The sequence below is a fragment of the Leptidea sinapis genome, chromosome 13 (assembly GCF_905404315.1).
Source record: "Leptidea sinapis chromosome 13, ilLepSina1.1, whole genome shotgun sequence".
NCBI lineage: Eukaryota > Metazoa > Arthropoda > Insecta > Lepidoptera > Pieridae > Leptidea > Leptidea sinapis.
Genome location: NC_066277.1, coordinates 1,753,943 through 1,770,943, shown reverse-complemented (window position 1 = coordinate 1,770,943; position 17,001 = coordinate 1,753,943). Strand labels below are relative to the sequence as shown.

The 17,001-nt window shown below is 37.2% G+C and overlaps 1 protein-coding gene and 1 pseudogene across 1 annotated transcript in view; both read right to left on the bottom strand.

The window, feature by feature from the left end:
• Positions 1–1,667, bottom strand: part of LOC126967705 (nose resistant to fluoxetine protein 6-like) — a 41,187-nt gene extending 39,520 nt beyond the window's left edge. The window contains exon 1 of the mRNA XM_050812308.1: positions 1,537–1,667. Within this exon, the coding sequence (XP_050668265.1) occupies positions 1,537–1,627 (91 nt within the window). The 5' untranslated portion in view covers positions 1,628–1,667. The remainder of the gene's footprint in view (positions 1–1,536) is intronic.
• A 4,824-nt stretch (positions 1,668–6,491) lies between these two features.
• Positions 6,492–16,521, bottom strand: LOC126967477 (uncharacterized; annotated as a pseudogene).
• Between the last annotated feature and the right edge of the window lie 480 nt (positions 16,522–17,001).

Below are 17,001 nucleotides of genomic sequence, written 5' to 3'. Positions count from 1 at the left end.
TAATGGGTAAGCGTATCAATTACCATCAGCTGAACGTCCTGCTCGTCTCGTCCTTTATTTTCATAAAAAAAAAACTCTAATAACAACATATCTATAATTTAAGTACATAGGCCTTGTTAAGTCACTTTTTTTTTAAAAAGGCCAAGAGCTGAGGTTCCATAATTACCTACGTTTACGTGATTTTTGATAGAAAATTGTAATATTTTTCCAAAATTAATTAAACTTTATAGATCAAAGAATAATACTTTGCTCGTATGAATCACCTCCTTCGAATATTTATCAAGATAGTATGAAGTTTTGATATTAGGTATACATATTTGTATCACACACCTTATTCATAGTGAGATCGTAGAGGCTCCGTGTCAGAATATATAATATTTGTTTCAAACTAAACTGGTTATATTGATTTATTGAGGTAAAAGAAATAGTTTTTAGAATTTTTGTCTGTTTGCTTGAGCATTTGGATACGGTGTTAGGTGATGTATTGTACCATGGTGTCGTATCACTCCGATCGGTGCACTAACAAACAAATTGAATTACCTAACTCTGATAAAAAGGTATAAAAGACAATTATTTTCTCAAAATTCATTCCTTAGAAATTCTTTTTGATGTTTCGAATATACTAGACACTACTGCCGCTTTGGAAACAAATGACGCTCTGAGAGAGAAGAAGCGGCGCAAGAAACTCTCCCAGCATTTTTTGCGCTCTTTTAAGTTGTTTGTCTGTCATTGCTATTGCTATAAAATAATCAAAATCTAGTCCCATGCTGTGGGATCACTTAGATATTCAGCTGTGGAGTACCTAGTAGGATTTACAACAGAGCAATTTTTTATTAAAACGTTTAAATTTATTTATAGATAATGCCTGGACAGTAAATAATAAAAGTGTATACATTTAAATAAAGTTGCGTGGGAGTTTCACGAGTGTAAGGCTCCTTTGCACAAGATGCCGGCTAGATTATGGGTACCACAATGGCGCCTATTTCTGCCGTGAAGCATTACTGTGTTTTGGTCTGAAGGGCGCCGTAGCTAGTGAAATAACTGGGCAAACGAGACTTAACATCTTATGTCTCAAATTGAAGAGCGCAATTGTAGTGCCGCTTAGTATTTTTGGAGTTTAAGAAAATTTATTGAAGTAGGCGTTACTTTGCAGAAATCCATAATTATACAAGTTTGAGTTTTCTTTAGTGTTAATTCCGCCAATATTTGTCTTTAAACAACTCGACACGTGTTTCGCCTCTACACGAGGCATCCTCAGGACGTGTTGTCTCGCCAAAATGAGTCTCGTGCCAGATTTTGGCAAAATTCGAAACATATGTCGAATTGTTTAAAGACAAATATTGGCGGAATTAACACTAAAGAAAACTCAAATCATTTGTTATTTTGGAGTTTTTCAAGAATACTGAGTGGTATTGCATTGATAGGGGCAGGGCGTATCAATTACCATCAGCTGAACGTCCTGCTCGTCCCGTCCCTTACTGTCATAAAAAAAGCGTGCCTCCCAATAGTATATAAATAAATATAAGTAGTCCATACCGCGGAGGTCGTGCGGCGAACGTCGCTGACTGCGGCACGCCGCCGGCGCGGTACACATACACAGCAACACTAGCATGGACCGGAGCGTCATCTTGACTGATGACTTGTGAGCGAACCGACCGCTGGTGACGGGGCGCGGCGCAACACTGCTGCCTGCTCACTACCGCAGGCCCCAGCACGAAGCCAAGCGCGATACTCTGAAGTCCGAACTAGTTTTGCAGCCGAAAGCTAATTAAAACTAGTTGATAATGTCAGATGTAATGAAGGGCCACGGTGAATACAACAACCTCCGAGCTCCACGCGGTACTGACCCCGAGTACCAGCGACCTTGAGACTGAGGGTTACGATCTCATAACACGATAACTCGATCCTGACTGATGCTATAAGTACTAAAGTGAGCTTCTTTGTTTGTTACGAACTTACTCGGTCACTCCTCAACGGATGATTATATCACACACACACAAACGCTGGCAGGGGTCATGTCTGAAGTACTTTTTACGCGAAATTTTAAAAAAATTAAGAAGTGTCCACATATTACAACGCAGATCAATCAAAAACATAACTATGGAAGGAAAGAGAACCATTTTTACGACCAGCTAGCCCAGTGGTTCAGTCAAATCGACATTGTTAAGTTATCACTCTATTGGTCAAAGAAATGACACCAATGATTGTCACAAGTTATATATTTTACTATTTACCACCACTGCGGGAAAGATTGTACTCTAAAGAGCAGTGGCAGGAAACTCATTGCCACTCTTAAATCAACATAAACAGCTTCACAAATTATTAATAAATAAATAAAAACAAACCACAAGATTTATTATTAATCTTTAATATGACGACAACATTAATAACATGAAGCAGATATCCCGGCCGCAGGAGCATCCATCTACCACAAATAGCGCCCTACCGCGAGCATGACCCACGTACTATCCAACGCCTCCCTCCACGTCCTTTGTTGTTGAGCCTGCCCACTGAGCTAGAGGATACACAAATAAAATTCTATGAACGATGTGGGTCTCGAACCCACGACCTCTCGCGTTCCGTGCCAGTGCTCTTCCAACTGAGCTAACCGTTCGAGTGACGTACCGCTGGTGGCTGGGGCACGGGGAAGGGCGCTGGTGTGGGACGCTACTTTCGTCGACACTCTCGCTCCTTCTCATGTCCAAGTTACGTCAGTTGGTGCTGGGGCTGCTGCTTCGACTGCCGAAAACAGCGAGCGTCGCAAATATGTTGGTCTCAGTGAGACATACATCTTTGAGCCGTTTAGTGTCGAGACACTTGGCCCGTGGGTCCCAGAGAGGAGAATGGCAAAATACTATCTTCGCGCCGCAATAAGGCTACTGGAAACAAAAGCGCTGGCAGCTATTTCGGTCAACGGATCAGCTTAGCTATCCAGCAAGGAAATGCTGCCAGTAATCTTGGTACGCTTCCACGTAATGATAGTTTTAATATTATGTAAATATAGTTATAAGATTGGTTTTGTTTAAATAAATATTTGTTGGATATGTTAGAAAACTGGAATCTTTCAACGAAAACGCTGCCTTCAACCCTTGGAGATATAAAAAAAGTGTATGGTGGAATTGTACGAGTATAATATCATAAAAAGGTCAACAGGAATCTCTCTCTATCTGTTCAGATATCATACTACATCAATATTAATACCTTAAAAAATTGCCAATTATAAAGCGGTTACATAAAAACTGTTATAATTATTTATTCAGAAATACGTTTTTGTTTCATTTTTAACTCATTAATTTTGACTATACATTTCCGATAGCTTTAGACAACATTATTGCCGAATACTTAGATTATTATCTTTATTTTACTTAGGGCCGATTTTTCAATCCTCAGTTAAACAACTAGATAAGAGAAATTCGACGGATAGCGCAATTTCGAATTTTTCAACAGGCAGATAGAAGTTCTCGAACGAATTAAGACTATATCGGGTGATTATATTTATCGGCCCCTTTGGGAGCCGGTTAAGAGCTATCGGTAGGATAATTAGGACGTGTTTATAAGTTTTTTAGGCTATATTTGTAGATAAGTGATTCTCTAGTTATAAGTGTATTATCTATGATCATGTCAAAAGATCTAATAACTATCATCTTATGACGACTACACACGTAATTTATGTTATAACTATCTAATATAGTAGAAATTATAATATAATAGATATTTTTGAGACAATTGACGACTTCGCGATTGAAGAAGAAATCCATTTCCTCAACAACAACGAAAACAATTTTAAATTGAAATAAATTGAACAAATAAATGAGTGAATTAGAGGTTTGTTGTTATAAATTGTTGTGATAAATGTCTAATGTCAAACAAGCATCATTTGACCTTTCTCTGTCTTATGCGTTAAATAATATATATGTCCATCTCGCTTGCACGTATGAAGTGTGAAGTTGCTTCGACAATACCACAGACAACTATTCTTTAGATAAAAAGCGATTGAAAAATTCAAAACTTTTAATCGTTAGATAAACAGTAAGTTAATTTTATTCTCTCGATAGTTATCTGGTGATTTATCTGAGGATTGAAAAATCGGCCCTTATTATTATCTTTTCTACTGACAGAACAACGTCTGTCGGGTCCGCTAGTAATTTGGTCATTTTATTATTTATACTTATTAAGTGTTTTATATACCTACACTAGATTCCATTTAGAGAAATGAAACATTTCACGTAGCCGAGCCGTACTCGAGTCGGCTTAGGGTTAGCGACTTATGAAGTAACATTAAACCATTTGGAAACTTGAAGTACTAGAACAGTACTATATAGGTACTGTAGCTTTACATATGAAGCCTGATCGTTTAATACATTTCTAGAACTTCCGCTCAAGTGGCATATTTGTTTCTCTAAGATTATTTTATATATATAGCTGACCCAGCATACGTTGTTCTGTATATAATAAATAAAATAATGTTTTTATATGAATTTGTCAATAATATATATCATAACATCAAGAATTACTTCGAAAAATATGCACCTTGCTGTCGTAATGAAATTGTTTCACAGCAGAACTGTCAAACCGTGCGTCAATAATTTCTCTCATACAAATTATGTATGGACACATTAAAGGAAAGACAAATTTGTTGTTTTTATTCAATTTAGCAGCATTTTCCTATTTATTCACTTTTTAAGCCGTCTCTGGACTTTAATTTTTTTTGGCCACAAATAATTCAAGACCAAAATTAGACAAATCGGTCCAGCCGTTCTCGAGTTTTAGCAAGACTATCGAACAGCAATTCATTTTTATATATATAGATAGATAGATAGATTACAGTTATAGCGTGATATTAAATGAATACTCGGTACAGCTACTTAAGCGTAATCGTAAAAAAATAAATTTGAAAAATAAGGTAAATAAATGAAATTTTAAAATTAAACAAATTATTTATTTATTTTATTTACTTATTTTACTTTAATTAAAACGATTAACAAAAATGACATTAATAAAAGACAATTCAAAGACAATGGCATAATAACTTTGTCCCCCGTGATTGTACAAATATTATAAATGAGTTAGTAATTATTGCTCTTTGTCTTTTTTTTATGGATAAGGAGAACAAACGAGCGTACAGGTCACAAGGTGTTAAGTGATCACGGCCGCCCACATTTTGCAACGCCAGAGGAATAACAGGAGCGTTGCTGGCCTTTGAGGAAGGCCCGGAAACACCGCACAAGGAAGCTCATTCCATCCAGCTGGGTTGTACGCGGATGAAAGTTCCTTGAAAACCACACTGTGGAGGAATGCCACACATACAGGTGGGGATGATATCCTAACTAACGCAAAGAGAACCAGCTGTTCACAGAATACTGGATTCCTCACTATTCGAGCACCTCTGGTTCGAGCTGATACTCGGGTGCGCCAGACCAGATAGCAATACTCCATATGTGGCCGCACCAGTGCTTTGGAGAATGTTGGAATGAGGGCCGACTTCTACCAAGAAGCCAATTTGGCTTTGCCTTCCAGATGACCGCTGAATTGGCAATCTCTTGATATTTCTCGATGGTCTCGACACAGTATTCCGATACTAGGCGAGGTATAGGAAGTGTTCTCGAAGAGCGGTGACAATGGCAATATATATATATGACAAATGGGATTTTTAGTGGTAAATTGGACAAGGTTCATTTTACCTCATTCCGAGACCTTCTCAAGAGAGGAATCGATAGAATACACAACTTTCTTCCGGCACTGGCCGAATATTTCTAAATGAGATGAGATCTGCATAGCCCGTGTATAATAATATTAGATTTAAATGTCAATTTATCACAATTTTTATAAATATCAATAGCAAATTCATAATAATAAGGTACCACCACAGTTTTGGGGAGTATAAAATTTATAACTTAAATACATTTTTATTAAAATAAAAAAGAACTTAAAATACGCTTAATGTTAATACTCATGTAAAATAATAGATCTCCATAGCAAATTCACTAGAAAAGTATTTAGCGTTTACGCCCATAAATTTTTTCGTTGTGCAAATTTACTAAGCGACCTTTTCTTTAGCATTTTCGGTAAGTAATTTATACTTAAACGACTTAGTAATTTATACTTAAACGTATCTTTTTTGTATATTATGTAGTGTAAGCGGACATCAACATATTATCTTTGTATGACAGCTTTAGTTAAATTATAAATGTGGCTAAATTAGACTTTTGTGTGTCCATCAATTTGACTAAATACATTAACAATTGAAAGAGATTTCACTACTGTTAAAGTTAATCAGCCTCGAGGAAATGATTCGAGCAAATGACACTCGACTTATTTGTTTTGTAAAATTCTTCACATCTGTCTCTCTTGCTACCAAGTGGCGCCAAATCTCTTTCATTATGTCGTGTACGGAAAACCTAAAAAATATTAGCTTTTACAGATTTGCGGTGTAAATAATCATCACTAGCTAACGATACATCTGTGATACCGTGTATATAGCAGTAGTTTGTTCACATTCTTGTCATCCATTCACATTCACCGGCAATGACTTTCTGTACACAAAATACAATATTGCATAATATTGTATCAAAAGTGTTGTGACATTGTCTTTAAGCACCCTTTTACCGCTCTGCTACCTCACTGCGAGTGATATGTCCATAAGTATATAGAACGTCATTGACTTACATTGACAGTATATTATGTAATATTTGTGACATTCTTGACAAAAGAATATTTAATTCACTGACATCTGATCACTTTGGGTAACAAATTTGTATTAAATATAAATAAAACTACTCAGAATAATAAAGTTGTTTGTGGACCCATAACAACAAATCTAACAAAATATTTCCAATTTAATATTGCTCAAAAGTTATTGTTTATAAAAATGAGATTGTAAAACAATCTGACCCAAATCAAATGTTCCATACACTTTTTAACTTATTGCATAGTGAATTTATTGATGTTTTGAAAGAAAAAAAGATGTGTATCAAGAATCAATCGAAATTCAGTGACTGGGCTACAGCAAGCATTCATAGGAGTAGAACGCGTCTTTATGAACTGTATGAGCTTAGGAATTTGAACAACGATCCAGTATTCGATGAATATGTGTGTAACTATTCTAAAATATTTACAAAATTTTCTGAAGAGGCAAAATGTATCCAGCCATAAAACTTCTTTAACGGCGTTGAGCACTTTTCTTATGATGGGTATAAAATGTTAAACTCGCGTTAGGACACATGACCTCATCGAAAAGTCGTTGAAAATATCGATGAAAGTCGATTTTCTGAGAAATACATTTATGTAATAGTTCTGAAGTGTTAAATTTTTTATGTAATATAAATTGTCATTTATGTGTACGACAGCGCAAAATATGAATATTTATTACTTTTTTTTACTGATAAATAAAGGATAGTCGTACTGATAAATAAAGTAATAGATCGTGCTAGATTATTCCCTAACCATTCCAAATTATTCAAAAATGCACAACGTTAATGTTTAAGTTTTCACTTCTGCAGGCACTACCAGAGTGCAATCCGTTATTTTTTTTTCTAATATTCCTGTTCATTTTACAACTACTGTTCAATTCTTCTTCTGAAAAGCTAAATCAATACTTAAAAGCTATGTAGCTAAGTGCACAGTTTAATTCAAATTTAGGCACGTTACTACTGCGAAACACCAGCGTTATATTAGAAAGAGGTTCGATATAGGCGTAGGTATGCTCACAATTAACGTTGTCAGGCGACGAGCTTCGTAGAGGTTTGTTGTAGTAGCCACCTTATTTATCGAACTCCTCACGTATGTTATAAGTCTATCTTTTTTTCACAGAAAAACTTAAATATAAGACCTCAGACCAGTCCACAAAACAGGTGATAAAACAGATGCAGGCAACTATAGACCGATCACACCAATTCCGATCCTATCTAAGTTATAAAATGAGAAATTAATGCAAAGTAGACAGGTTCAGCTTCTTACAAAATTTAATATTCTTAGTGAGTTCACCACAAGTGCTACATTTTGTTTATTTGATGATATTTTAAAATAGATGGACAATAAAAAAGAGTAAGAGGCGTATATTTTGACATGACCAACGCATTTCACTATGTAAGCCATGGTATATTATTAAATAGATAAATATTATCAATACGGTCAAAGGCAAACGCTTTGAACTACATATAAACTTATATTGAAATTGAAAATAATGTGTTCATATAACAAAGTATGGACAAAATTGTAATATTCTAATGTAATTTTCTTTTATAAAAATAAGGGAAAAGACGAGCAGGAAGTTCAGCTGATGGTAATTGATACGCCCTACCCATTACAATGCAGTGGCACTCAGGATTCTTGAAGAGCCCTTAAATTCTGAGCGGCACTACAATTGCGCTCGTCACCTTGAGACATAAGATGTTAAGTCTCATTTGCCCAGTAATTTCACTAGCTACGGCGCCCTTCAGACCAAAACACAGTTACGTTAACACATTACTGTTTCACGGCAGAAATAGGCGCCGTTGTGGTATCCATAATCTAGCCAGCTTCCTGTGCAAAGGAGTCTCCCACTGGTGAATATGAATATTTCAAATTCAGGTGAACCACAGGGCAGTATTCTAGGGCCCTTATTATTTTTTCTATGTATAAATGATTAACCAAATTCTACATCACGAAAATGCATACTTTTTGCGGATGACGTTTCATTTTTAACACCTGACCTTCACCCATCAATAAATCATGACACAATTGTAAAATATGAAATCTTAACAATTAGAAATTGGATGAAAATATTCATTTTATTTATAGATCCTTGAACAGCAACTGGGACTTTATTATTAAAGTGCTATATTTATAAAGTTATTATGTATCTTATGAAGACTACTAGAATTAGTTACAAGTAACCCCTTCTTTCTAGTGTTATATGAAAATCACTATTTAGAGCAAAAAGGTGACGATTTTAACCGACTTCAAAAAAGAAGGAGGTTCTCAATTCGTCGGTATTTTTTTTATGTTTCAACAAACATGGAGTCGATGTCATCCAAGACAGGTTTGTTACTACATACATAGTTTTAGGTGAGATGTGCTTGAGTCGCGAGGAGGCGAGAGGCGAGAGCGGGTCGCGGCGGAAGGACACCGATTCCAAAATAACAATAATCGTAACTGGAGTTAGATTAATTAATTAGATTGTATAAAAATACGCAATTACTTTATAATTTTTAGTGCACATTATATCTATTGTTTTGAAATAGTGTTTTTGAAGGCGGTTGTTTTTTTGTTAATTTTTTTTTGTGAACATATTTATTATTTTATAAATGTATGCTGATACAATGAAGTAATAATATTTATTTCTTTATATTTTTTCTTTGAGTGACTGCCTATAACTAAGCTGATATAGATATATATATATATATATAGCACCAATAGCTCTCAAACCCAACAAAATGTACGTCATGATGCTGTGAAAAAAACTGAAGTACACTAATGAACCGGTTCATGGTGGCCGCAGTCAAAGGCACTGGACAAGTCACAGAAAAAGCCTAATGCATCCTGTGACTCTTCTCAAGCGTCAAAGATGACGTGTTCAATGTGCCTAATGCCTGCATTAATTATTGTTGATAAGCCTAGTGAACCAAAATTAATTGTTGTTAATTTTTAGTATGTCGTTACCTTTACTTAAATTTCAAATCAATGGAACATACATACATTACATGTAATTTAAGCATATCATGTGCTGCTTATGGTGAAGAGTTTAGGTGTTTGGTTGTGATAATTGGGATTTTGGAGAAGAATTTATCAAATTCGTTTGTAATTTCAATTTCCTAATTTATTAAGCGATTATTTATATTAGTTTTTAATGATATAAGTAGACCGATTGTACTGTGCTATTTTGAGGTCATAAGCTCAAAAATGCTAAGGATTGAATTTAAGGTTGTTTTTAAAAGCTACAAGCATTTCAAATAAAAATTAGAATTCAAATTGGATCATGGATGAGTTACATCTACTGGTGTCTTAAGAAAGTACACTTTACAATAAAACGATAAAAAATAAAAAATATTATTGATCGTGAAATTGAATTTAATTTATGCGACATCTTACATGAAAAATCGACACTGATTGCAAATTGCATGTGTATCGCTAGATTGCGGTAAAAACTAAAATATGTGTATCATGTGAAACAACGCGTACCTTCTAAACTAGAGAAATACAATAGGAAAAGTAACTAACAAATTCTGAAGCTAATAAAAAAGCGGACTTGATGTCATTTTTCAATAGTTTTCATACGGCAAAAGAAACAATAAAAAATGGTTTTGTAGAAAATGTAAGATGAATTATTAATAAAATTAAAATTGTGCTAAATAATAACTAAATTTCTAACTACTTACATAACATTATATTATTACGTACTTGTACCAACCTAGATTGTAATGATATAAAATATTATGTTGACCAAATGGTCCCAGAAATATAAGTACGCAAAACACAAACAACTTCAATATTTTGATATCCAAACCTAGCGCTATTGCTAGCTGCTGTTGGACTAAAGCAAAACTACGACTAGTTTGATCTTCGTGCCTACCTTGCTGGAAAACCAATGCACGCCCCTGAATCCAAGTTGCTCTTACCTTATTACTACTGTTTATTTTTTCTGCAATAAACACGTTTTCGCTTCATTAAAAACTAGCTTAAAGAGCTTGGAGTGTTTCTGTTTACATACATTTTGAATTCTTCACTATTATTTTAATGTTTCTCATACTAGAGCTTATATCAGCGTTTACGACTTTTATTTGGATACCCATAGTTGCCTAATGACGTATACGCCAATGTTCTATAATACATAATATATCTATAACACAGTAGATATAAGGAACAGTATGGAAACTACCTAGGTACAAACATTTGTCCACTATTCATAGTGGACAAATTGTAATATTTAAGATCTGGATCCCTATTCCAAAGCAAATAAATCATTACATTTCATTTCGAACAGTTTTCTGTCTGAACTATACTTCAGGCATAGAGCTCTGACACCACGGGATGGTCGACGGTGTTTCTCCTATGTCGTCAAGAGTCAAGTTGGATGCAAAAAGAGTGCACAGAAGATCGGCTTTCTCTTTTGATGTATGGGCCAGGGTGTCATTCCTCATGTGCAGCGGCGGTAAGGACGGCTGCTTGAAGTTACCAAGAGGAGCCTTACACAGCGCCCAGAACTTGCGTGTTCCGTGAGTCGGGTAACTAGAAAGATTTTCGCCGATTTTGAATTGTTATATTTCCTCTTCAGAAGTTTACAGTTCGGATCCTTTGTGCCCGGCGCCGCAAACTAGGTTCGATACGCCTGTGTTTTGCAGTTAGATGCTGCTTTAACTGACGCATCGATCCAGGGCCCTGTTCTGCCACCGATTGGTACTACAGAGCTTAGTATAATAATACCTATGTCCTACAGTAACACATTGGCTACTGCAACGGCATAGACACTGGGACAACCCGTAGGGAAAAAAACCTTGCCCCTTTTCTGCATCCTACCCTTGGGTAGAACGCATCCTATCGCAATTTTCTGACTTGTAGGCCAAACTTGGCGGGTCACTGAAGTTGTCCGACGTGGCCGCTTGACTCGGAAAACAAGGACAAATCACCGTAGTCGTCGTCAGAGTTAATTAACGTTGATGATTTTCATATATTTACTTATTCCGTTATTTATACTTTAATAAAACGGCGTGAAACACTTACAATAAAGTAATTAATTACCAACAAACAATATTACATGTCCACATATTACACAAATAATGTAAAAAGTAAATAAATAATTTAATGTAATTAACTAACAAATAAACATCCAAATAGCATTCATTCATCCCTCTTACACATCCACAAGCACTCTGTTAAAATCGTCTGCCATCCATACGCAAATATATCACAAGCAGGGTTGGCTTGGAGAAGAGCGTTGAGAGGAGAAAGAGACCACGTTATAAGAGAGTTGGTGCGAGCCACAGTACAACGCGCTAGACTCGCGTACAATCTTTGCCTGCGACTCCAACAATACTGGTCCGGTGTAAAGTTAAACATAAAATATGCTAATTGCTTAAAAACATTTATGAGGAATGATATAAAAACCGTTCAAGTTAATAACAAAAGCAACAGAAATAATAAATGCTGGATAGATGATAACGTAAAAGCTATGATTAATTAGATAAAGAGATAGACGTTTATATTTATGGAGTTATGACCCAAAGAACATGATTAAAAGATCCTACACCAGGTATAGGAATACATGTTTTAAAGTTATTCTTTAGCGTAGTAGTGACTATGATAAACAATGTATTCTAGATTGTAATAAAAATATTAAAATAATATGGGTTAAAATTAATAGTTTAGTTAGAGCGAGTACGATCACAGGAACCCATTGACTCCATTTAGGCGATTGATTTTCGGCGCGCTAGTGACATATCTACTTCTTTTAATAGTATAATATCATTGCCTATAGCTATTAAATAATATAGTGAGACTGTACGATCCCTCAGTCAAGCCGTCTAGACGGCTTTGGAGGACAATGTATATTTATCAAAATGTATTTTATATTCTTAGTAAATAAATAAATAATAGATAAGTCTAATTGAATAAAGTTTATTTGACATTGACCTCTTATTTATTTTCTCTTCCAATAATAGGTTCTTCTTCTGCATACAATAAAGAAATAATGACCAAATCCTTGTCACTATCGCTCATCTTAGTGTTGCTCGCACGCTCAAACTGCTATAGAAATGACGCGAGCTGGCGCTTACTGCAGTTGTAATGCGATAGGTACCGTATAGCGACGTGAAGCGACGCACAACGCCGCGCTGCTATAATGCGTTCCGACCTTTAAGGACTCGCCAAACAGAACGCGTTTTTAGCGCGCATCAGGGTGTCAAAGCGTCCTGGCCTAGCGCCGCGTCAAAGCGTCGCGTTGTCTTGTACTGAACAGGTCAACCTGTCAAACAGCGCTAGCGCGCTAACAGTAAGCGACGCTCTAGCGCCGTGTCATGACGTCGCGTTGTATTTAATTACAGAATATTGTTAGTTAGCACCGGGTGTGACTGAAAAGTTAATAGAATGTGTTACAAAATACCCATGTTTGTATGACACAAGGAACAGTGAATACAAAAAAGTTTCTGAAAGGGCAAGGTTAAGGGAGATTATTGGAACAGATTTTTTTTTTTTTTTTATGGAATAGGAGGACAAACGAGCGTACGGGTCACCTGGTGTTAAGTGATCACCGCCGCCCACACTCTCCTGCAACACCAGAGGAATCACAAGAGCGTTGCCGGCCTTTAAGGAAGGTGTACGCGCTTTTCTTGAAGGTACCCATTTCGTATCGTCCCGGAAACACCGCACAAGGAAGCTCATTCCACAGCTTCGTGGTACGAGGAAGAAAGCTCCTTGAAAACCGCACTGTGGAGGACCGCCACACATCCAGATGGTGGGGATGATATCGTAACTTGTGGCGTGTCGTGCGAAGGTGAAATTCGGCGGCAGGAATCAGGTTGAACAGCTCTTCGGAACACTCCCCGTGATAAATGCGGTAGAAGACACACAATGAAGCGACGTCTCTACGCAACGCCAAGTGATCCAGCCGTTCACAGAGTACTGGGTCCCCGACAATTCGAGCTGCTCTGCGTTGCACGCGGTCAAATGGATCGAGCTGATACTGGGGTGCGCCAGACCAGAGATGACAGCAATACTCCATGTGAGGCCGGACCTGCGCTTTGTAGAGCGCTAGAATGTGGGCCGGCTTGAAGTATTGCCGTGCTCTATTTATGACGCCCAGTTTCTTTGAAGCCAGTTTATCTTTGCCCTCCAGATGCCCACGGAATTGGCAATTGCTCGAGATTTCGAGACCCAGTATTCCGATACTAGGCGAGGCTTTAAGGGAAGTGTTCTCGAAGAGCGGTGATACGGCAAATGGGGTTTTTTTAGTGGTAAACGCGCAAACTTGAGTCTTCTGGGGGTTAAATTGGACAAGGTTCAACTTACCCCATTCCGCGACCTTCTCGAGAGAGGACTCGATAGAAGACACAAGTTTCACCCGGCACTGGTCGACGTTTTCCCGAGAGAGACCTGCATGGCCCGTGTATACGGCATCACCAGTGCTGTCGTCTGCATAGCAATGCATGTTGGCGGTGTCTAACATATCATTGATATGCAGAAGAAACAGCGTGGGAGATAGCACACAGCCTTGGGGCACTCCAGCGTTCACGGGCTTGGGATTCGAGCAATAACCGTCGATAACGACCTGTATGCTGCGCCCAGTGAGGAAGCTGGAGGTCCACTTGCATAAGCTCTCGGGAAGCCCAAATGATGGAAGTTTTGCGAGGAGCGCCTTGTGCCATACACGATCAAAGGCCTTCGCTATATCCAGACCAACTGCCAGGCCTTCCCCCTTGCTTTCAATAGCCGCCGCCCATCTGTGTGTTAGGTATACCAGAAGATCGCCAGTCGACCGACCATGGCGAAAGCCGTACTGCCGGTCGTTGATCAACTGGTGACCCTCAAGGTATACCAAGAGCTGGCGGTTAATTATGCTCTCCATTAATGAACCAAGTAAGTATACTTTTATTGGTTAAAGTAAGATACAAACTTTTCACGTATTTCAAATACAATAGTAGTCGATCTTGTGTTTGTTGGCCTTAGTGGGGTCAATGCCTGTATAGGTTCATTTTCTTCAAGCTCTGTAGGTATAACTATTCTCTGTTTAGCTTTAATGTAATTATGCAAGCAACATGTAGCCTTAACAACATCAAGGGCAATTTCTACATCGCATTCAATAGGTCGTAAATAAAGGCGCCATTTTTGTGCTAAAATGCCAAAAGGGTTTTCCACGACACGTCTCGCTCTACAAAGTCTTTTATTAAAGTTTGTTTTTCTTTGATCCTGCGTGGCTGCAGCTCTCGGAAAAGGGCGCATTAAGTAAGGTTTCAGAGCAAACCCTTCATCACCGAGGAGAACATGTGGTACGGTATCGTTGGAACCACGCAAAGGTTTATCAGCCAGTAGTGATTTTGCATGGATGTATTCTTTATAAAAAGTGGAATTCCCGAATGTGCCACTATCGCTATGTCGGCCATAGCTACCAACATCGACAACAATTACCTATTTCTGATTGCTTCCATGTCTCTTCAGTCTGTCATGGCGAATAATTTGGTTGCAAATGATTCCATATTTCTTTACATACTTGACTGACAATAAATCCCACTGTAGAGCGACCAACTCGAAATGAGAACGCTATAGTTTGAAAAGAGTCTCCTGTGGCCAATTACCTGTAATAAAAATATATTTGTGAAGTATAGTTGACAAATAATTTTTCTTTTTTTGAAGGGGAAATAGCAAGAACCGAGTGGAAAAGTTTCAGAGACAATTATATGAGATATAAAAAGGAAGTTGGAGGAACTTCAGGACAAGCAGCAAAAAAGTTTAAAAAGTGGGCATAGGCTAAGTATTTACAATTTTTGGATATTACTTTGATGGAAAAACTAAGAACTACAAATGTTACTCTTCGCACAGAAATACCTCCAGAAATACTACCAGAAATATCGCCCCTGGAGACCGCAAGTACAGCTATGACATCTATAACTCCCCCAACCAATCCACAATCCTCTCAAGAGTCTCTGCCAGTACGTTCACCTGACAAGAAACAGAAAAAATATTCTGAATTGGATAAAGTAATCGAGTATATGCAAAACAAAAAAAAACGGATTATGATGCAGCAGATAACTTATTTAAAAGTTACGCCCAAACATTTAAAAAGTTATCACTTAACAACCAAGTATTTGTTAAATTGGAACTTGCAAAGTTGTTTGCCGATATCGAGTTAAAAGATGCGGAAGAAAAGCTCAAATCACATATTCACCTATTTATACTGTAATAAGCAGTAACAGAGACACCCAAGATAGCACCACCACCTTTTCGGAGATTGATCCACAAATAGTAGTCGATTTGTCTAATATTATAAGAACGACTCAATCACAACCTAACTACAGCACTGCATCTCAACAACAAGACACAGAGCAGAACACCTATATTATAAATTATGAAGCATCGACATCGAGGGATTACTATACTAATTTTAATGTTGATGTTTAAATAAAAGTATTACATAGTCGTATTAAAATACATTGTCTTACCTTAAACAGATGACAAGTCTTTCTTTTCTCGAAATAGGTCTCCTCCAATTTGTAGTGCATTTAAGTATTGTGGGCAGAAGAACGGAGTGCAGTTTTTCAAAAGACTCGTACATACGAAAGTATTGAAAAAAGCGATCTTCATGTGAATAAAGCTCCTGGCACAAACGGTGATATTATCCAAATTCCTTCTTCTTCTTATTAATATCATGCACCCATAATCGCTTCCTTTGCAAACGTGATAACGCTTAAACCAACAATAAATCCTCTTCATCCAAGTCACTGGACATCGTGACCAAGTAGTAGTACGTACGTATTCGAGGGACGACTTTTGAATAGCGTCGAAGCTGTCACACAGAAAGTATGGCGCTATAGCGTTACGCCCTGACGCGCTCTAAAATCGCGTTCTGTTTGGCGAGCCTTTAGGCTGGCGAATGGCGCGCCGACAACTGCGAGATGATGTACTAGGCGATGCGCGCGTGCACCGCTTCATTACATCGGCCGATATAGGTGTGATCGGCCCACTACGTAAAATATGTACTTAATAATGAGCCACTAACGCGTACAAATCGACAGTTATTTTATCAAGCCAGAGAGAAATGTCGGAAGCTGCAATGGTGATTTGCGTGGACACAAAAACGACGCATATCGTGAGGGAAAGCAGGTTCATATCTTTCGTTCTGAAAAGGACTTTGAACGGGTTTTTAAATTTAATTTGTCATATGTATCATCAAAGCTTAAAACAACATTCATATTATATCAAATTAGTTTGTTTAACAGAAATATATCTCGTCATAATTTCAACCTAATTCAATTAATGTTAAAACTTAAATTACTATTTATTATCTGCACTAACTTATCTCGAAATTAACTTACT